The 21,836-nt window shown below is 48.0% G+C and overlaps 1 protein-coding gene across 1 annotated transcript in view; it reads right to left on the minus strand.

Annotated features, from left to right (window-relative positions):
- ETF1 (eukaryotic translation termination factor 1) overlaps window positions 1–21,567 on the minus strand; it is a 37,204-nt gene extending 15,637 nt beyond the window's left edge. The window contains exons 1-3 of the mRNA XM_073356001.1: window positions 21,425–21,567; window positions 21,232–21,339; window positions 110–285 (exon numbers count right to left, since the gene is read on the minus strand). Of these exons, the coding sequence (XP_073212102.1) occupies window positions 110–285; window positions 21,232–21,317 (262 nt within the window). The 5' untranslated portion in view covers window positions 21,318–21,339; window positions 21,425–21,567. The remainder of the gene's footprint in view (window positions 1–109; window positions 286–21,231; window positions 21,340–21,424) is intronic.
- Between the last annotated feature and the right edge of the window lie 269 nt (window positions 21,568–21,836).

A 21,836-nucleotide genomic window follows, 5' to 3' on the forward strand; every position in this document is an offset into this window, starting at 1 on the left:
GTCTGCTTTGGCCAGCTTGCTGTAACAGCCCAAGCAAATATTGTAGTAAAGACAGTTTGCCTTGGGGAAACGTTTAGCAAGCAGGAGTCCCACACAGGCCCTGTGTTACCTTTGTTATAGAGTTTGAGTCTTTGCTGTACAGATGTAATGGCTCCCAGTACTGAAAGGCGATTCACTCGAGACTTTATGTTTGATGCGGTACCAAACTCATCCGCTAACATTTTTGCCACTCGTGAAATCTGGTCTTTGGGGGGAATGATCAACGAAATCATGCTGGTACCATTGCTGAGGAAGGAAAAAAAATGGGGCTAATCACAGAAATTAAGACAGCACATATTGCTTAGGGTGGGGAGAATACAAGAATGTCTTTGGTATGAACAATGCCCTAGGACTGATTTTCCAACTTTTTTTTTCTGTCAACTCAGTTTAAGAAAACTGTTGATCCCCATGACCCAACGGAGCTGGGGATGAGGGGTTTAGGATAAAGGAAGGGGTTCTGGGTTGGGGCTCGGAGCTGGGGCATGGGCTTACCTTGGGCGGCTCCTGGTCAGCGGTGCTACTAAGGCAGGTTGTCCTGGCTCCGTGGACCATGCTGCGCCCTGGAAGCGGTCAGCAGCAGGTCTGGCTCCTAGGCTGAGGCACACAAGTGGCTCCGTGTATCTTTTGTCTGCAGACACCATCCCCACCAGCTCCCATTGGCTGGGAGCCAGTGCTTGGGGTGGGGGCAGTGCGTGGAGCCCTGTGGCTCCCCTGCCTAGGAGCCTGACCTGCTGCTGGCTGCAGCATGTTGTCAGAACAGGTAGGAACTAGCCTGCCTTAGCCGGGTAGAACTGCCAATGGGACTTAACGGCCCAGTCAGCAGTGCTGATCAGAGCCACTGCAACCCAGTGCCTTACATTCCATGACCCAATACTGGGTTGTGACCCATAGTTTGAAAACCACTGCCCTAGGACAAGATGGGCATATCACCTCCCCATTCACACTGTGCTCATTCTCCTTCCACCACTCACTGCTTGTCGTCTAATAGGACTAAATTCGTCACACAAGAATATTGGCTCCCTGACTGTGGCACTGTTAGCAGACTGGTGTATTAACAAATCAGCATTTGGATTAGCCCCTGCCAATAAGTAAAGTCAGCAATGTAGATCTGTCAGAAGCATGCTTTTCCAACCTGGTCACCTTGCATCTAAAGGATGTGGACATTGGAAGGCTAATGAGAACTATGTAAACAAACGTCACACCTCCACATTTCTCACTGCAGGGTCATCTTTTAATCAGTTCTATTTGTTCTCACAGGACAACAGCTACGGAGCATGAAGATCCTAAGCTGGTTTCTGCGCCTCTTTCCATTTCAGTTTTTATACAAACGTCTGAAGCGAAAGTGACTCAGGAAATAACAGTTTGCAGCGTAACCACAAGCCCCTTCCCATTGCACGCAACCATGGAAGCCATTTTAAGCTAACGAGTTTTAAACAAACAGGTATGGGATTGCAAAGCTGCTTCTAGACTGTGCAAGCACATCTGCTCGTTCAGCACTGCTAACTCCAAGAGTCCAAAAAAAAAAAAATCATGAGACAGGCCCCCTAAAGAGTCACAGATTGGCTTTAAATGGGATTGGGATTCCTTTTGATCTGGTCTTCTGGGTTGAGCCCTCTGGGGTTTACTTTGAACTTCTCTAGCCACAAGGGCTGAAAATTTACTTCTAAATGAAAGTGAGATTCTCAAAATCACAGGAATCCAGGAGCTGGGGTTTGAAGACAGATACCAAGTATCATGTCTTGAGAGTCAGTGCTAAGTACAGGGGGCTCCTCTTTTCTGGAGCCCTCATCCCCCTGTTCTTTTTCAAACTGACCCATTAGTAACTGCCTGGGACGAACAAGAGATGCATGTAGCATCTAAACAAGTGAACTACCAGAAAAGCTGGACATCCCTTTATTTTAACTATAATTAGTGTTACTACTGACTTTGCCAAGCAAGAACAGTTTAAGAGCTAGATTGGTTTTTGCAACTCAGTTTGGGAGGGAAAGTAGAGGTGTCATTTTCTCATCAGCTTTCTCTTCAGATTCTCACGTACTAGCATAGTCCTCCAAAGTACTGAGCGACAAACACACAGGGGAAGGTTTTTTAAAAGAAAAGCTTAATTTCCATTAGCCTTTGAATGAGCAAGTGTCCTTGGTGTTTTCCCAAGACCTACATTTTGGGCCAAGTTTGACCCAACAGCATAAGTTTAAACAAGTCCTTAACCTTAAAAATGACTAATTGGTTTTAAATATCCCTAACCACCACACAGAAAAACAGCTGTGAAGAGTCATTTGCATGCAAGTTATTCCTTGAAGGGAACGTGAGCCACGGATCTGCAAGTGCAGCTCTGACTTCCAGGTCATAGCAGCCACAGAGTACTTCGTACCACTCTTTCAAGCAGTTAGCTACCTCACTAAATGGCATGAACCTGTGGGAGACGCAATGGTCTAACACTCCCAGTTGGTTCTTTTTTAAGAGAAAGGCTGATGAGAATAGGAGCTAACTTCAATGAATGCTACCTTCAGAAAAACAGCTACAGATATCTCCTCTGAAAGCATCCTGAGACACCTGGAGACTAGAAATCTCCCTAGTTCACACTATTAGTTGAAAACAATTTATGTGTGGCATGAATTAAGAATAGTCCTGCTCCAACAGGGGAGAAGGTTTTTTGCCATGTGCAGATTTATACACTTTGTGCACTACTTTTTAACAGCAGAGCCCTGGAGATTTCACACAAGTCTCTCTCTCCCTCCTCCACTGAGAACAGCGATGGAAAGAGATCATAGGCTGATGCAGAAAAGTGCCCTGGTGTAGAACAAAATACGGAGAGAGCACTTAGGAGGTTCCATAAGTGTGCTCCTGGCCCAGTATGAGATCATCCATAACTGATGGATCTTCAGTGAATGGCAGAGATCAGCCTTCACATCCCAACTTCATTGTTCTTTCCCCATCAACCCATGCTCCTCAAGCCCCTCTTCGCCTAGAATTTCACACTATCTTAGAGCGTGCCAATCTTCCTACTCTAGCTTCAGACAAAGATCTGATACATAGGTACTGGCACAGCTTGCCCAGTTCCTGCTACCATTCCCTCACAGCTCTACATAAGCTACGGCAGCAAGCAGATCAGGCAATCCCACATCTTGCAGGCTTCCCTGAGACAGGAGCCATCACTGCATGTTGGATTACTCATTCTGTCACGCTAACGTGAAATTGGTTGTTTGGACAACCCATGATTAAGGGAATTGGGGAAACCACAGTACATTGCCAAACTACCATGCCACCTGTAAATCCTATCCCAACATAGCAGTAAGGAACCCCATTGCAATGAAACACTCATGGCCACATTCAAAACAGACTAGAACATATGAGACAGTGGGTATCTTCCCACTATCTTCGGCCATAATGGGACAACCGGCTTCAGAGATCCTTGTAGTCTGCTACTGCAGTTAGCAATACAAGAGCAAAGGCGCCCAAAGAGGAGGGAGAATGCACATCGAATTGCTCTGCTCAAGCCAGAGTTTGATTAGCATTAATACTCTGCTTTCTACCCAGCACTTCAATGAATTCTGCCTTCCCAGTTCATGTGAAACGTGCTAGGTGCTTTCCTCTGATTTGACATGCTTCACTACCATTCACACAGTGAAGGCCATTTCAGTGTTAACCAGTTCCTGCAGCATCATGTAAGACAGCATTTGCCATTAGAAAGGCCATTTGCCATTAGAAAGGCATTGCACTGTCTGAGCTTGAAGCTGGCATGGAAAAACAGACAGCTCAGTTATTCAAGTGTCATTTTCCAGTTTACTGAGCCATTTCTGCCAGACACTACCATGACTATTCAGGTCCATTCAGCAGTTTATGCCAAGCATTCTGCTGCCATCTGCTGGGTAAGTGAGTAAAAGCAGCCAAATTATTTTTCATTAAAAAGGAAGGTAAGGAAGGTCAACAGACAACCCAAACACAGTAAGTCTTAACATTCTGGGTTCAGAGCGATTTTTTTGCTCTGAAGTAGTTTCACTTACCCGAACTGGGATCCATGAATGCTTTTGAGAGACAGGCCCATCAGCTTCTGTAACTTAATACTAAGTGGACCTAGGAAACTAGAAATCTAGTAAGATGCCAGCTCAAAGCAATAGCTTACCATAGGAAAGCAGCTTTCCTGTCTCAAAGCAATTACATATCTGTAACTCATCATGCTGCTACATGGCCAAGCTATTCCTGTAAAGCACAAAATGAAAAAACTGAGCAGCACAGATTTGTGCCCTGCTGATCAGGCACAGAGGCATTCAGCAACAGCTTGCCCTTAAAGATATTCCTGTTCCCTGTAAAATCCTCTTGCACCTCCCAGTCGGAGTATCCCCAAGTGCCTCGTCCATCTCACTGCAACCTCTGGAGGCTGTTGTGGAATCTGCAGGACCAGAAAAAATGCCTCTGGGCTCTCGTGTGAAGCAATAGTGGAACTTCCAAAGCAGACATTTTAGACAACCAGTTTGGCATGGCTGTGCTGAATATCCAGCTTGGGGAGCTGCCACTCCAAGCTGTGCTCATTTCTGTGTCTTTTCTAGACAGTCTGAAGGAAGAGCACAGCCACCGTATGAATGTTCACAAGACAGGTGGCACATTGCATTGGAGCAAGCTGCCTTCTGTACTTGTAAAAGGTTACTTTAATTACTATTGGCAATTGAGCTTCCTACCAGAGGCGGCCATCTTGCTGAGAAGGGATTTGGTTTCTAGGCAGAGCTGAACAGGTTTTCACATTTTCAAGTTTCAACGGATAAGCCAAGTTGGCAATCAGTTTAGTCTCTTCCAGAAGGGGTGTACACAGCCTCCCAAACAGCATCACCTCAGCAAACTGGCTGCCTCTTGCCCTAGACTCCAATGTGGTTTGGTACTGCACAGATCATTCATAGTGACAGCGATTCTTCCCTCAGCACTCCTTTCAGAGTGCTAGGAGAGCAAGCAGCGATCACAGATGGAAATCTGAGGAACAAGGCTCACTCTAGGCTGCCGTACTGACCTGATGCTGGCAAGGGAGGATAACTGTTTATAACCAACCTTGCTACATAAAATAAGAGTTAGTGGCCTACACAGAAAAATCAGAGGAACCTTTGTTAGATACACAGAAAAAGCAACTGAGCAGTAGCTGTTCCACAATAGACCATTTTACTCTATCACCACAAGGTGTAATGAGCAGATATCAGCAAACGTAAGGAATGTCAGTAGTCAGAGCTGACGAAGAGCTGTGTGGAGCTCGAAAGCTTGCCCTTTTCACCAACAGAAGTTGGTCCAATAGAAGATATTACCTTCACCCATCTGGTCTCTCCAATAACTAAATGCTATCAGTCAAGTGCAGAGTTGGCTTGCTTTAGTTGAAGGAAATAAAAGCTGGGAGCAATGTTCTCAAAGGGCTATTCTAAGCCCTTATTTCTTTAACTGCAGGAGACTGCAAAGAGCCTACCACAAACAAGATGTGCAGATAAGTTATCCTAGCTACATACTGTAGCTGGAAGACTTTCTATTGAACCGTCGAGCCCAGACACTGCTATCAGAAGAATCGCCTTCCTGGATGTACTTGCGTATTTTCTCCCTCCAAAAGTGACTAGAGAATACAAGCAAAGTCCCTCCATGTTTAATGTGGTGGCAATGGGCTGGGCAGAACAACTCCCCACTGCCATACATAATTGACTTACAGGTTATGCCTCATTGAGACACATGTCCCATAGCCAAATGGGAGACTGATGGAAGCTGTGCACTGAAAGTTTCAGTCAGTACTGCATGTTCATCCAGATGCCCACACTTCTGAATGATCAATAGGCACCACTGGCCTCCAGGTGTTTGAAGCTCAGCAAGTGTCCATTAAATTCAAGAATCCAATACAGCAAAAACAAAGAATGCTACATTAGTGGGGGAGGAAGGCTCAGAAAAGGCAGGATTCTGCAAATATACAATATCTGGAAACTCACTCTGACTTGACGCTGCCTCGCCTCTCCCCAGGCCATACTGCCACAGCTGCAATGAGGCCCCTGAGCTTGATCCCCTTGCTCAGGAGCTGCTGGCAGTCCTGTAAGGCCTCCTCCTTTCCTTTGGGATGCTCTGGCCCCCCGAAGGTCTGAAATACCCTGAATTTGCTGACCTTCCCGGCACAAAGTAGAGACTGCGTTGGACTGGTGTTTAGTGGGAAAGTATAACACATGCTGACCACGTGGCTCTGAATCAAAGGGTTTATGGTAGGGTGGGAGGAAGAGGTGCTGCTGCCGCTCTGGCGGCGTTTTACTTTACCTCTACATTTCTATGCTCAGAGTGCTGGATGGGTGTTCAACATGGATTTTGCATATACAAGTCTCAAAATCATTGAGAGTCTTGGTTTTCTTGTTAAATCTGTCTTATACACATACCATTTTACTGAATACCGACACTCACCCTCAACTAGGCAATGCCCCAATTCTGTTCAGTCTGTTTTCTGCACCTAGCATTATAGGATGAGTACCTGACAATGCTATCCTACCTACATGGCACCCTGAAAGTCATGTTTTGGGAAGCATGCAGACAGGGTAATCATTTCCCAGATAGGCACCAGCACTGCCGCAGAAACAAGGAGAGGCAGTGTCAAGTAGCCACTGCCCAAACCCATTCAGGACTTGATAGACCAACATCACTTTGAAACGCACCCAATAATAGAAAGCCCTGGCTCAGTCTTCAAGGAGCTGACATATTCTGCTGCCAGAGAGGAACTAACACAACCTCCAAGAAGAGAAGTGAAAATGCTTTCTTCAGAACTGGCCCTTCCTGAGGTGGTCTCAGCCCATCAGGAACAGGCAAAACGCCATGTGATCCATTCCAAGTAATCAGAATCTTGAAATGTCCCTTGAGCAGCAGACAAATGATTCACAGATATTTAAAGAGAGCCAAGAAATTAGCTAACAGTTTGGACAGGGCGAGTTTCAAGCAACAACTGATGGGGCCCAAATACAGGTTGAGTTCAAACCCAGGTCATCTGGAGCATTTACTCATTGTAAGTGGCAAATATTTTGCACCTCTCAATATAGACTCAGTAAGAGCCCCATGTTCTCTTTCATCAATACATTACCGTTTGTGTGGGTCTCTCAAGTGCACCAAGATGCAAAGCACCACCCCATGTTCTGCACAGCGTCCTTTCAAAGGAAGGTTGCGGGAGGTGCTAGCGTTCTGTGCAGCATCTTCATTGGACCACGTGGAATGCGCTGCTCAACTACCGAGAAAAGGGCCAGTTGCTAGGTGGAAGGAAGTTGGGATCAAGTATCTGATAGCAGCTGGGAAAGAGAAGGACCCTCTGCTTGGGATTGTGGTGGCAAAAGTACGATCTGCTCCTTCTCTAACTGTTGATCTGGGTGTAAGGAGGGAGAACTGGAATTCGAAGGAAATGGAATTCCTTGCCCTGAAAGGCACTTCTGATCTGTGCAAAGCTAGTACCTCAGCTGCCCTGTAGTACCCCACTCCACCCTGTGGCAAACTGGAGCAGCTTAGAAGCACTGAAGGGAGTTGCAATGCTTAACAGCATTGTGGACTGAAGTGACAGCTTGGGCCCAGTCTCCCACAACATAGTTCTCACCCTGTAAACTCAATCCCTGCTTTTGTTCAGCCCCATGTGCCAGATTAGGCAGCATTAAACAAAGATGCCACACCAAGGATCATTTGGATTGTCCAAGGTCCCCCACTTCCTGTCTCACCAAGGACTGCCTCAGGGAAGAGATGGTCCCCCCATGGAGGGGAGTTCTGGAGAGTAGCTGCAGGAACAGTCACCAGCTGCTGCACAACCCTTGGACGCAAGCTGGGGAGCCAAGCACCGAGACTGACAAGCAAGAGACATTAAGTGACAAGGCTCTTCTCCCCCAACCCCTTGTCTAGGCAGGGACCCCACTCTGGCCTGTGGGAGAGAGCCCCACAAGGATGAGACAGGTGGGTGTCGAGTGAAGGAGCCGATGCAAGACTGCTTACACTCAGTGAGATGCTACCCAGAGGCAATACTTCCCCTGAGCAGCTGCTGGCCTGCTGCAAGCAATGACTCCTGCACTCAGCATGCATGGCACATCTGCGGGGAGGGGGAAGAGGAGAGGAGGTCATGAGAAGAACAAGGTCATGTACCTCCTCATACTTTCATCCAGCAGGAACTAGGCCCGGTGCCACTGCTGGGCTTTTGTAACATGTCAGACCCACCAACTCCCCTCTGAAGCCTCTAGTTTGGCCTCTTCCCTTCGCCCACCCCTCTGGAGGTCCCTAAGCTGCAACTATTGCTCTGAAAACTTCTGCCACAGCTCGTCTCCTTACTAGATCCCAACTCAGGTAATGCCGTATTGCTGCCATGAATGCCCTACCATTCCAGCAGACTATGGCATTTTTGGCTGCCCATGTACTGCTGCAGAGCACTGACGTATGATGGTAATGAACCACTGATCTGCCCATGGTCACTGCACTTCATTGGTGGGTAAAGTTCTCTCTCTATATCCCATAGCTCCCACACAGGGGAGCAGAAACTGAATTAGTTACTGCCACTCTGCTGTATTCACCTTTCAGCCAAGAATTTCAAAGCATCAAGGTATGGGCATGTTCTGAGTGGAACCTTGCAGGCCTGGAGCACCAGGGTGCTCCTGGAGCAGTGAGGCAGATATTGGTAACCCATGTGAACACTTTTATACTTCAGACACTGATGACTCACTAGCAGACTTAGTTCTGCCACCATACTCTGCCACCAATTACTGTACTTTCCAAATTCAAAAGATTTTAGCTGCACTACACTATTAGGCTAGTCAGTTTGGAGCAAGATGTATCCTGAATTACTGAAGCAAGAAGGCCAGAATTGCATATTCAGATCTTTAGGCCTCAGGGGTACACAGGGAATAGTGAAGTGATTGCAAAGCACTCACCAGTAAGCACAGCAAGTTGTCCCCTTCTCAGTTTCCCACTCCCACCTCTCACTGTGTCTATCTTTCAGATAAGTCAGTTTCAGTCATGATCTGTTCCTGAATGATGCTCTGTGCAAGAACCATGCTGTTTGGTAGTGCTTCATGCACCCTTGTGAAGGAAGATTACAGGGCACAGAGGTCACTCCAAATGCTTCCTTGACATCATATGGTGTAGTTTTCCCAAACCCAGAGGCATCAGAGCTTGGCAATCAGATGCACCCCAGAGAGTTCTTTACACTGACTGCCAATGCATCAGATATGAAAGACATGCAGCAAGCTGTCCTGGAGCACATCTGCACAGTTAGCATAGCTCAATAGAAAAGTTAAGAGCAGGGGAAGAAAAAAGCTTGAAGAAACACTTCTGGAATTGACAGGCAAGGAAGGCAATGGGCAAATGGCCAGCTCCCCTTTACAGTTACACACATGACACGAGGAAAACTCGTGTCCTGAAAGACTAGTTAGAACAGGGGTCTCGGACACCCACCCCCTGGATTTATATTTATCCAGCTCCATGACATACTGCAGAAGGCAAGCTCTTCTTTACAAAAGAGTGTAATGCTGCCTTAGAAAGAACCAGCTCCCAAGGGTGAATGGCAGCCACTCAGCATTTGCATATTTAACTCCTAAGCCTAAGGACAACACAAAGGTCAGCATCCAAGTAACCTAGCTGCACAGCTGGGTAACAATACACATTACCAATAAGCCAAGAGCAAGCATAGTACTCACTGTATGTCATCACTATGAGTAATTGGAATTATTGTGGATAGTTCTCTGAAAACACCTACTCACTGTGCAGCAGCAGTCAAAAAAGTGACCAGAATGTTGTGAATCATTAGGAAAGGGATAGATAAGATGACAAAATATCATATTGCCTCTATAAGTCCATGGTACACCCACATCTTGAATACTGTGCAGATGTGGTCACCTCATCTCAAAAAAGATATATTGGAATTGGAAAAGGTTCAGAAAAGGTCAACAAAAATTAGGGGTACAGAACGGCTGCCGTATGAGGACAGATTAATAAGATTGGGACTTTTCAGCTTGGAAAAGAGACAACTAAGGGGAGATATGATAGAGGTCTATAAAATCAGGACTAGTGGGAAGAAAGTAAATAAGGAAGTGTTATTTACTCCTTCTCAGAACACAAGAACTAGGGGTTGCCAAATGAAATTAATAGGCAGCAGGTTTAAAATAAACAAAAGGAAGTCTTTCTTCACACAACGCACCGTCAACCTTTGGAACTCCTTGCCAGAGGATGTTGTGAAGGCCACAAGTATAATGGGGTTAAAAAAAGAACTAGATAAATTCATGAAGGATAGATCCATCAATGCCTATTAGTCAGGAGGGGCATGGATGCAAAACCATGCTCTAACCCAGTGGTTCTCAAACTGAGTCGGGACCCCAAAGTAGGTCGGGACCCCATTTTAAGGGGGTCGCCTGGGCTGGTGTTAGACTTGCTGGAGTCTGGGGCCAAAGACTGAGCCCCACTGCCCTGGGTGGCGAGGCTCAGGCTTTGGCATCAGCCAGCCCTCCTCAGCACTGAAGCCCTTGGCCTTTGGACCACCCACCCAGGGCGACAAGGCTTGGGCAGGCTCAGGTCCCCCATCGTGGGGTCTTGTAGTAATTTTTGTTGTCAGAAGGGGGTTGCGGCGCAATGAAGTTTGAGAACCCCTGCTTTAACCTGAAGTCTGGCTACCAAAAAAGGGCCATACCCTAAGCAGTCTTTCTGCAAACACTCCTTATCAAGAATGGCCAGCTCACACAACATACATTTAGCCCTCCCTTCAGCCTGGGCTAAACAGCTAATAGCTTTGATGGGCTCTCTGGTCGAAGATGGCCAACATCAGGTTTCATAAAGCACTCTTTATACAATGTAACTGAAGTAGCTGTTTAGCAATCCAATTAGAACACAGAACACAAGAATAACCATAAAGTAAGGAAGTCTACTTTCATTGGTGCCTCTTAGCTTCAAGCACAAAGGGATCTGTTAACAGGACAAGTTTATTAGGAACAAGGGAAACTGACATGGAGAGCACATGCTGACTGTCAGTTTTAGTCCTCTATCTTTTCTTCAAGGAGAAAGCGTCTCTTGCTAACCTGCAACATCTCACTAACAGGACAATAGCCATTGCTCTACCTCCTAGAGATCTCATAGCAGCAGGACACTGTAAGCAAAGGCAGAGAGATTTACAGAGATTCCAAAAAGCTGACTAATGGGACAGGAATTAGGTTAGTGATGATATGTAACTTAAGTTATGGAGTCTAAAGCTTCTCCTTAAGGTTAATAGTTAACATAGTCAATTGTATGACTTTTAATGCACTTCTCTCATCTATCAGAGCAGTAACTATTCAGAGAACTCCCTAGAAGCTAAGCAACATCTCTATTAAACAGATTTAGGTGAGCCTTCAGGAGAAACAGAAGACATAGAACTCTTCTCACATGCTGCAGACTTGACTGAGGGACCCTCAGCCCAAAACAAGAGACTTATTTTCCCTTCAGTAACGTAAATCTCACGTAGTGTTACTGGTGGATAAAGATCTAATAGTTGGGACCTAACTCAAGCCTTCTCTCTCAGGTTGAATATGGAGTCATTTACTTTGGAACTGCCCCAACCCTGATGCAAGAACAGGCAAAGGGGTTTTATTAAAGGTGAACCCACCACGTTACAATTCCAGATTACTCTGTTCAGTGCATGGGAGGACGCCTAAAGCTTGATGCTTGAAAGCAGACATGCTCTGAGACTGTGCAGACGGGAGTACCTTTATCTCCTTCCTGCACTCCTCTGGCCACTCACAGACATTCCAGAGTCCCGTTTCCCTCCCCACTCACCCCACCAAGCCTCAAGACAGATTGTGATAGGGGCTGCAAATCCCTCCAGCCCAGAGGGAGACAGGGAAGACTAGAGGGCTTGGAAAGTAGCCCCAGTTAATGTGCATACTGTCACACTCTTCTCCCAAAGTCCTGCTGCGGGATGACAGTTGTGTCCTGTTTGCAGTCAACTTTTTAAAATACAGCCTGTTCCCTCCCTCTCTTCCCCCCACCCCCCGCATGCCATTAGATAGGCTTTTCCTTCCTGCCTTCACATCTTGGCACTATCTTTTCCTCTGCTATTACCAGTATCCATCCTTCCTCCCCATCACCTTAAACCCCTTTTATTCCCCACCATGTGTTGTTGCCTTCTACACCTCCCTCCCCTGAATTTTCAACCCTGCTCTTCTAACTTTTCTAATCTCTCCCTGTCCATTTTCCATTCAAACCTACCCCTCACAGAGTGCACAGTTTGTCACTTAATGTCCACAGGATTACATCGCAATAAGTGGCTATATTGCCCAGGGCAGTGCCTAGGTGATCAGTCAAACCACACTGCCCTAGAAGCGCTGGGATTCCTATCAGGGTGCCATTCCCAGACAATTTTGTAGCCTTTGTGATACAGATACTTCCCTCCTACCTCTGGCTGCTGTTCTATGTGATCCTCTCCCCTCCCAAAGCTCTTCCATTCGCTGCATGAGCGGTCTCTGCTAACCCAGCCTTCCCCAGTCTCAGATTTCAGGTTCTCCTCAGTGAGCAGTCTACTGCTGGCCTCTGTTGCTCAGAGTTTGCCCTGCTGCAGCAAGGTAAAGCCTATTTGATTTTTTTACAGAGTTTCACAGCTACCCTGGGGGTGTGCCCAGCAGCAGACCCAATGGACAAGGCTCTGGTCAGTTTGCACTTTGCTGCATTTCGGTAGAGTTCTAAGCAGCAACAACACAGGAGCTGGATGGCTGCAGTGCAGGCTCAGGAAGACAGAACTGCTTACACTCCTGCTCACCTTTGGGAGCTTTTCCAGAACCACAAGGGACACTAAGAGGAAAGCTTAGATTCTGCGGAAGTGGATAACGTTCAGGGAAAGCTGCAGACTCAGGACTGAGAAAGTTTCCTATTCAACCAGACAGAGTGAGTTTTCCAGCTCCCACTCACCAGGATCCAGAGGTGGGGTAGGGTCAAGATGGAAATGAGGATACCAATTCAAGCTGCAAGGGCTTTGCTTGTGGGGAGAGCGCCAGAAGAGTGTGTGCAAAATGAGAACGGGTACTGCAGCTTGTTCCTTCTTAAGCCTGGCCTCCACTTGGATGTTGATCAGTATAACTGTCAGGTTTTTTATTTTTTTTTTGGGGGGGGGGGGGGAAGGGGCGGGTTTACTGAAATAGCGGTATCAGTACAAACCCTCATGTGGATGCAATTATACTGCTATAAAGGTGCCTAATACCTGTTCTCCAATCCATCCGCCCAACACAGAAATAGCCAGAGGGGATCCACACTAGGGAGGGCTGTACTGCATTAACTAGACCAGTGTAGTTGAGGCAGCATAACCCAGTATTAACAAGGCCTTATGCTATGCCTGCTATTGATAGAGTGAGCCATTCACAGCCAGGAAGATCTGTTGTTTCGATAAGTAGTTTAAATACTCATGTTGCTGAATTTTGATATATTCTTTATTATCTTCATCGAAACAGACAAGCCGTCTCTCTCGTACACACCAACAAAATGCCAGCATGCCCCTACTGAACCTTTTCCTTTAGCCAGAGCCCTGTCCTCAGACAGGACAGGAACTAGGCAAAAGTGTAAAGGGACATCTCACTCAAAACAGAGTGCCCATTCATTCTTACAGGAGCGTAACGTCAGCTGTTCAAGGTTAGTGCTATGAAGCATACAAAATCCCCACTTAATAAAAGTTATGGGTCATTTGTTAAGAGGCCCGTCATGCCAATATCACACCAACTACTAAATCTGCCTTTTCTCCAGAGCCTGCAGGGTACGTGAACTTCCAGGGGGCCCAAAAAGTCTTGCCAGCTCACAAGACTGGCATGGTACGAACATGCACCAAAACAATGCATGTAGATCTAATTCAAGCCCTCCCAGCTTTGACAGCGTGCCATTACCCAGAATGGATTTCAATTAGTGTAGCACAGGGCTGGAAAGCAATGGCAGCCTGAGGCAACTCCTGTAACTGGGCCATTCCACATGGGTCAGTAAGTTGCCTGATGGGTCAGAGGAAAATTCAGAAACAATGGCAGCTTTCTGCAACACATACTGGGTACCACCTTTTGTTAAGTTATAAGTATAACCAGTTTTGAAACAGATCAGCTATTAAGTATGCTATTTTGCAGGCATTCCTGCATGCAACTTTGAACCTCAGTCTTTTTACCTCACTTTGTATTTACTGTGAAAAGAAAAGGAGGACTTGTGGCACCTTAGAGACTAACCAATTTATTTGAGCATAAGCTTTCGTGAGCTACAGCTCACTTCATCGGATGCCTCACAAAAGCTTATGCTCAAATAAATTGGTTAGTCTCTAAGGTGCCACAAGTACTCCTTTTCTTTTTGCGAATACAGACTAACACGGCTGTTACTCTGAAACCTGTATTTACTGTGTTTACTTTCCTACATCTAAGACATGCAGGGAGATGCATGCTATCCAGCAGGTCTCTTCAAGAGCTTGCACGGCTCTGCCTTCACAGGGATGATCCCGATCACTAAGACTCCCCCCGGCCCACCCCGGTTGGTTTAGTTCTTAGGATTAGGTGCAGAATTGCTTCTGAACAGGTCAATTTCTCCTTTTGCTATGAAAGGAAGCATCTGCTTTAGTTCCCAAGTGAACCCCTCTTTTTAAGGCTATTTTCTTAGTTTGGAAGAAAAGCAAACCTGATCTATCATGGGCCAGTAAAGCTACTATACAATCCTAGAGGGTCAGGGGTATTCCACAGTCACTTCACCGGCTACTGCCCTCAACTCTTACCCATCCATTTGTCAGCCTTACTTGTGTTTGCAGACACTATCAGCCCCCACAACACTCCTTCCAAGTTTCTGCTTTGCCCCCCATTTCAACAACATTTAGTAAGATCTATTTCCCTTCAACAGCATTTAGCAAGATCCATTTCCCCTGAAAGGGAATCCCTCTACTCGGGTGCAGAGCTGCTGCTACAGCTCCATCACCCTTCTCTTCCAGCCCTGTAAGGATGGATTCACATAAGGGCTCACAGGCTCAGCAGTCCTGAATGCAGTTGTTGGAGATTATTTGCTGGCTAGTAGGCATTCATCCTCATGATCATCTCCCTTTCCCCAATACCCTCAGTTTATCTGATGGATTTAGGTGGCCAACATGCTCATGTCATTAGGCTCTGCTGTACAGGCACCATCAGGAGTGTTCCTCCTTACTGTAGGGAGAACAGTTCCTCTATCAGTCCTCCTTTGTACTCCCTTACTCTGGGTTTGAAAATCCATTCACCCCCCAAACGGGGCAGCAACACGTTTCACCTCAGCTTGATAAGAGCGTGATCAAGATGGCTTGCAGAAACTGAGCCACTATTCAGGTTTACCAAGCAGCAACAGTTGAAGTTAATGAGTCTGGCAGTTTCACAGCTATCTAGTTCAGCCACCCTGGTCACCAAGAAAATTCAAAGATTGTGTCAGCTTTATACGGCTAGTGGGAAAGCTGTGGGCAGCAACAGAAGCAGGCAGGGGAATTATTCAAAGGGGGAGGGATGAAAGAGGACCAACCAAATAAAAAGAGGCTAGGGAGGAGTACAGTGGCCAATACCCTTTCTCTTCTGCCCTCTGCAGCAGCCAGACCACAGTGGGTAGGAATAGTTAGAGCAGTGGAGACACCAGCCCACTGCTGCAGCAGCCAGGAGGCTCAAAGAGAACTCCTCTCCCAGCACATGGACAATGTGAAGAGTCAGTTATGTAAGAATGTAATAGCCAAAGATGATCCAAAAAAATGACCAAGCACTGCACCTTAGTAAGAATTTCAGCACTCTCCCCTTCCCTTGCAGCTGGAGATGACTAGGGGCTGGGTTTCTCTCCAGGGTACTGCACTCACCTTACTGGCCCCCAGCCAGTCTGCCACTGGCTAGTAATAGTTTAGTCACCAGGGTCACAAGTACGTAGGTTTTCAGGCCCTGTCTGCTCTCACTCACACAATAAGAAGCAGATAGCTACTCTCCTTCCCTCATCATTCCCTGAGGAGTCTGCCTCATTAACTTTTACAACGATCAGTTTGCAGCTCATCTAACTTGGGAGAAAGGGGAGTAACTAATAATAAGACATGGCTAGTTTGGACCATCAGACACTCCCTGACCACAGCTGTTCCCTTCCAGCAGCAAAGGGAAGAGAAATTTGATTCAATGGGTACTTAACTAGCCAGATGCTGAAGAGAAAGAGAGCAGGGTCCAAGGACAGCACCTTGACAGGAATCCCACCACCTTTCCAGGAGCTGGTATTGTCTGGGATGTTGCCCCAAATCTCTCTGGTGGGACCCCTCTTTTGTACTGGCCTCTGCCTAGTCAGCATCTGGTAAATATGGAGTCCTGTTCCATTCCCTCAGTTTTCTGGCCACATCCCTGCTGCTTACCTCATCTATTCCACAGACATGATAAAAGTATGCCCTGGCATCGCACTCACTTGTTAACCCTTTCGGGAACACCCTGCAGATTTCACTGAGATTTTACAAGTGGTCAAAAAAGAGCCAGAATAGCTTTGCCATCATGTGTCTACTTATTACCTTGTGCTGTACAGACCTAGACCCACCTCAGTTACACCCAGCACATGGAACTGGGACACTGCTTTTGGTTACTGTTTACCGCATCTCCACCCTTCCTTACTAATGCACTTCTGAGTCCCTAACCTTTGCATCACCCTGTTTCTCCAGGATCATGCCTGCCACCCACCCATCCTAGAATTCTCAGAGCTGGTCCTCCAACTTCACAGGGAAAGGAAATGACTCCTGAGGACAGGAAAAACCTGTTCCACTGGTTCAATTCTCTTGTGCTGAAGAACTTCGAGCTACTAGGTAGTTGCTGAGCCTATCCCCATCTGAGGAGCAGCATAAGATATAATGTGTTCATCAGGGATCGACTTATGGGTTCCTGCAACCAACACATTAGAGCATAACCTGTCCTGTCTACACTAGGCTCTTTACAACACAGTTAGTTAACATGTTTTTAAAAGACCTCTCTCAGTCTCGGACCCTCTGGTTAACATGTCTACACCAGTGGTTCTCAAGCTGTGGGTCGGGACCCCAAAGTGGGTCGCAACCCCATTTGAATGGGGTCACCAGGCTGGCTTAGATTTGCTGGGGCCTGAGAAAGAAGCCAGAGCCCCCCCCCCCCCCCCCCCAAGTGGTGAAGCCTGAGGACTTCAGTCCTGGGCAGAGGTGCTCAAGTTACAGGCACCCTGCCTGGGGCTGAAGCCCTTTGGCTTCTGTCTACCCACCCATGGCAGTGGGGTTTGGGCTTTGGCCCTCTCCCACTCAGGGCAGCAGGGCTCAGGCTTCAGTCCCCCCTCCTCGGGTTGTGTAGTAATTTTTGTTGTCAGAAGCAGATTGCAGTGCAATGAAGTTTGAGAACCCCTGGTCTACATTATGGAGCCTATGTCAGCATAGCCATCAACGTACCCCTGGCATAGGTGCAGCCTACACCCACAGAAGAGTTTGTCAGCACAGGAACAGCACCGCCCTGAACAGTGTTAGCTACATTGACAGAAACCCCCTTCTGCCAGCACAACTACATCTGCACTAAAGGGTTTGTTGGCATAGCTGTGTCGGTCAGAGTGTGCATTTTCCCCCCACCCGCCTGACCAGGGTACCTATGACAACAACTTTTAAGTGAAGACCAAACCAAAGTAAAATCCTAATGAAGACACGGTAGCTGCAGTTCTAGCATGTATTGCAGAGCTAGATGAATCCTAGGATCTGGTGTTTCCCTGACCTGCTAGCACAAGTTTAAGTTAGACTACCTTGTCTTCACTAGGATTTTACTATATATTAGCCAACACATAACTCGCTCCTCTTCCTCCACCCACCGTGTCCCTTATTTCTCTAGTCCACAGCCTGGTGCTTTGCACCAAAACACTTTATTTAGAGGGTTTTATCCTTTGTACAAAACTCTTTCCCCCTTAACTGCATTCACTGTTAGTTTCCACGCTGCCTTTTTTCTGAAGCTCATGGTTTCTGTGCTTAGCTGAGTTCTCTCACTACTGACCCTTGCAATAGTCATCTACTGCAAACAAAAACTCTAAAGAACTATCTTTCTGGACTAACCCTGCTTATGTCAACACACTTGATTTAATTAGGGATCGGTCCTGCTTTGAGCAGGGGGTTGGACTAGATGACCTCCCGAGGTCCCTTCCAACCCTGATATTCTATGATTCTATTCTATGATTCACTTTGAAACTGAGCACCAGAATGCTAGTAGTACATGATGGCTACTGAATGTTCCATGCAGCCCAGCAATCATCAGCATCTCTCTAAACAGAGAGGGATGCTAGGGCACAGTGGCTGACTTCACAAGCAGTTTAACAGGAAACTCCAGCACACACCTGTACCACCCCATACCTGCTTAGTTTCCTACTGCATTCTGAATTCAAAGATACAAGCTGTCTTCATTAGCGACACAATAGCTCTAATAGCCATAGCTCTCCCAACCATGCAGGGCTTGAGCTAGTGCATTAAAAATGCAGCAGAGACTTGGGCTAGCCACCCGAGCTCAGACTCATGGGTTTGGTGGGCTTGAGCATCCAAGCTGCTGTCTGGGCTGCAATGTTCACACAGCTAGCACAAGTGACTCCTCCTGGGGTAGGCGGCTCACTCCAGGCTACAGTGTAGATATAGCTCAGGCTCCTATGGAGCCAGACTAGATAATCAGCAAAAATACACTCGTTAGTCACATTAACCCAGGGCCATAACCACCCCCAGGGAAACATACATGAGGTCAACACAGCTCTGAAGAATAGCTCAGTATCAGCTGGTGATACTGGAACAACTGGAAGGAAAAGTATCCTACAGATCCCTGAACTGGAACAGACATTCAGTGTTCTAGATGAGTGTGGGTATGTAATGACTACTTCACTATACACACCTAAAAGTTGTCTCTTCTACCAACAGTAGTTGGTCCAATAAAAGATATCACCTCACCCACCTTGTCTCTGTAAGATCATCAAACAAGGGGTGAAGAACTGACTTCTTTTCAACATCCAGGCAAAGAAGCTTCAAACAATTCTTTTTTTTTGCACCTAAATTGCTAAGGAAAAGTACTGGAGAAAGGGCCTGAGGCACAGACGGACTCAGTGGCTTATAATGTAATGTGACCATATACTTCTGAGAAGGGTTAGCTGCCAGCTTTTGAGGGAGTCAAGGGTTCTCACTCCTTTACAGCAAGACAATCACTTTTTGGCCGTGGTAGTAAAGAGAAAAGATACCATTAGTCACTCACACCAAAGAAAGTAGAGGAAGTATATAAAGCTCTACCTAGCTGACTGCAGAAGAACTGAACAAAAGTCAAACCCTGAGCCCACTTTTCTCCAGCATGCCCTTGCATCTAGGGTAAAACCCAACCCAGCATTAGGACTGTCTGCACAAGCCTCCACAAACCCCAGACTAGAAGCTGACATTCTTAAAATCCAGCTGACATGACAACTGGGCCATTAGGAGTTCCCAACTCCACCCCATTCAAGAGGAGGGCTGTGCCCCTGGAATGCTCAGCTTGGTGCTCTTGCAGCCACCAGGAAAAGCAGCACTCAGACAGTTCCCCACTTCCCTTAGATGCACAGGATTAGTCTTCAGTGCTGAAAAACACAGAGGGGCTGTGGTGTTTCCATGGGCAAACAGCTGTAGAGAGCTTTTGCTTAATGAAGCAAGTCATAGACCTACCGACTGCAACACAAACCTATTTCCTAGGTTCACAATGGTGCCTTGAGGAAGACACTGCAATTCTCTTCCCCCCACTCCCCCCCAAAAAAGAAAAATCAATTCCATGCTTTGCTTTTGTACTGAAACTTTTATCATTGTGTCTCTATAGAGAGCACTTCACTCTCCCTCTTGCATTTAAAATACTCCAGCCTTTAACACAAAGGTTTTTATTTTCAGCCGAAATCAACTGAAACACTGAAAGCACCTGCTTGTTTCAACAGCCTGTTTAGACAGATTATTAGAGGCTGCTAAAGAAAGCTGAAGCTTCCCCCCTCCCCCACCCGGTGATACTGGAACAACTGCAAGGGAATGGAAAATATCTTAAAACTCCCTGAGCTGGAACAGACATTCAGTGTTCTAGCTTAGTGTGGGCATGTAATGGTTACTTCATTATACACACCTAACATTCCCCCGCATTTTAGCTCTGCTGAGAAAATGCCAGCTTTTAGGAACTTCATCTCAAACCACCTCTGACCAAAATGCATACCACATGGCAACTGCCAGACTTACTCAGTGATATGTGCACATCTCGAGTTACAAGCTACTAATGCTAGGATAGCTTACTTTCTGCCAAGAATGTATCCAGTTGCTATTAGTATATGCCAGCAGCTAGTTAAGGTATCACAGCCAACTTAAACCTCCTTTCCCCTCTGTATCTGGACTCCCAAAGCATCACATGTTGCACATTTCTGAACTTCTGGCAATTCGGAGAGCCCACTGTTCTAGATCCTCAACTTTATCTAGATGCCTATGCAGATGTTTAAGGGAGAATGCCACAACACACAGGGAATTTACATGAGATCAAACCATGAAGCCATCCAGTCCAGTATCCTGTACCGCAGCGCTCAGTACTTAGTTCTTCAGAAGAAGCCGCAGGACACCCACAAGGGATTATTATGGGGTCATTTGTCCACCGGGGAAGACGCACTGATTTAAACCCCAAAACACAAAAATTTAATTACCCCGATCAATTCCACCTCATGTTTTGTGTCACCCTGGCTGTCCTCACACAGGGACATCTTCGCGTTCAGATCCCGCCAACCTGTCAGCAGGGCTCCAGCACCGATGAGCATAACATGATCACCTCGGTGCCGGGCCTTGGCAGAGCTGCCAGCGGCTCCTCACTCACTGCCCGCCCTGCTGCCCGACGGTGCCGCTCCCAAACCCGCGGGAGCCGCGCACGGGGAGGGGAGGGCGGCCCAACAGCTTGTCCCCCCTGGCCCTCATCGCCCAGGGCGGAGTAGCCTCAGGGGCCCGCTGCCCGGGAAGCCTGGCGCCGGCGAGGCCCCCTCCACCCGGGTGGGGCTCGCTCTGGCCCGAGCGATTCGCGCCCGGCCCGGGGTCGGTTCAAACGCTGCCCCGCGCAGGCCAGCGGCGGAAACCAGCCCGCCCCCGGACCAGCAGAGCGAGGAAACCGAGCCTCCGCCCAGCCGGGGACACGCGGGAGTGGCGGCCGCCCGTCCGCTCCCAGCTGGGACCGGGGAGACCCCACCCCGGCCCCCTCAGCCCCGGCCCCGCGCAGGCCCCGCCCGCTCCCCGCTGCTGCTCACCCGCGGGCCGCCTCCAGGCTCTTGATGAGCTTCTTGATCTTCCAGATCTCCACGTTCCGGTCGGCAGCGCTGGGGTCGTCCGCCATCTTCTCCTCCTCCGCCTCCTCCCTGCGGCGGCCGGGCCGGCGGACACAGAGCACAGCGGTTAGTCCCGGCCCGCGCGCCCCGCGACCCCGCCCGGAGCGGCGCTCACCTCAGGCCCTGTCCCCCCGGCGGCGGCGGCGGCTCCTCCTCCCTGCGCGGCAGCGGGGGCGGCTCGGGGCTCGAGGCGGCTCTGACGTCGGAAACCGGCTTCTCTCCCCCTCTCCGCGCTGCATGTGTTGCAATCCGCTCACATGGGGCCTGTGACATCACTTCCGAGGGACCCCGGAGAGGGCGGGGAGGAGAAAAGGGGGCGGGACTCTCCGGATCCGCCAATCGGCGCCTTTCCAGTCGCTCTTCGCCATTGGCTGATCCCGCCGGGCCGCGCTCTCCCCATCGCTATTGGCTGACTACCTCAGACCAGCCTCCGCCCCCCGTGCAGCGCATGTCGGGGTTTGTAGTTCTCCGGGCCGGGAGGGGGCAGAACTGGTCACAGAGGGAGAGGCCTGGATCTCGCGATGTCT

This window comes from Lepidochelys kempii, chromosome 8, assembly GCF_965140285.1.
Source record: "Lepidochelys kempii isolate rLepKem1 chromosome 8, rLepKem1.hap1, whole genome shotgun sequence".
NCBI classification, from domain to species: Eukaryota; Metazoa; Chordata; order Testudines; family Cheloniidae; genus Lepidochelys; species Lepidochelys kempii.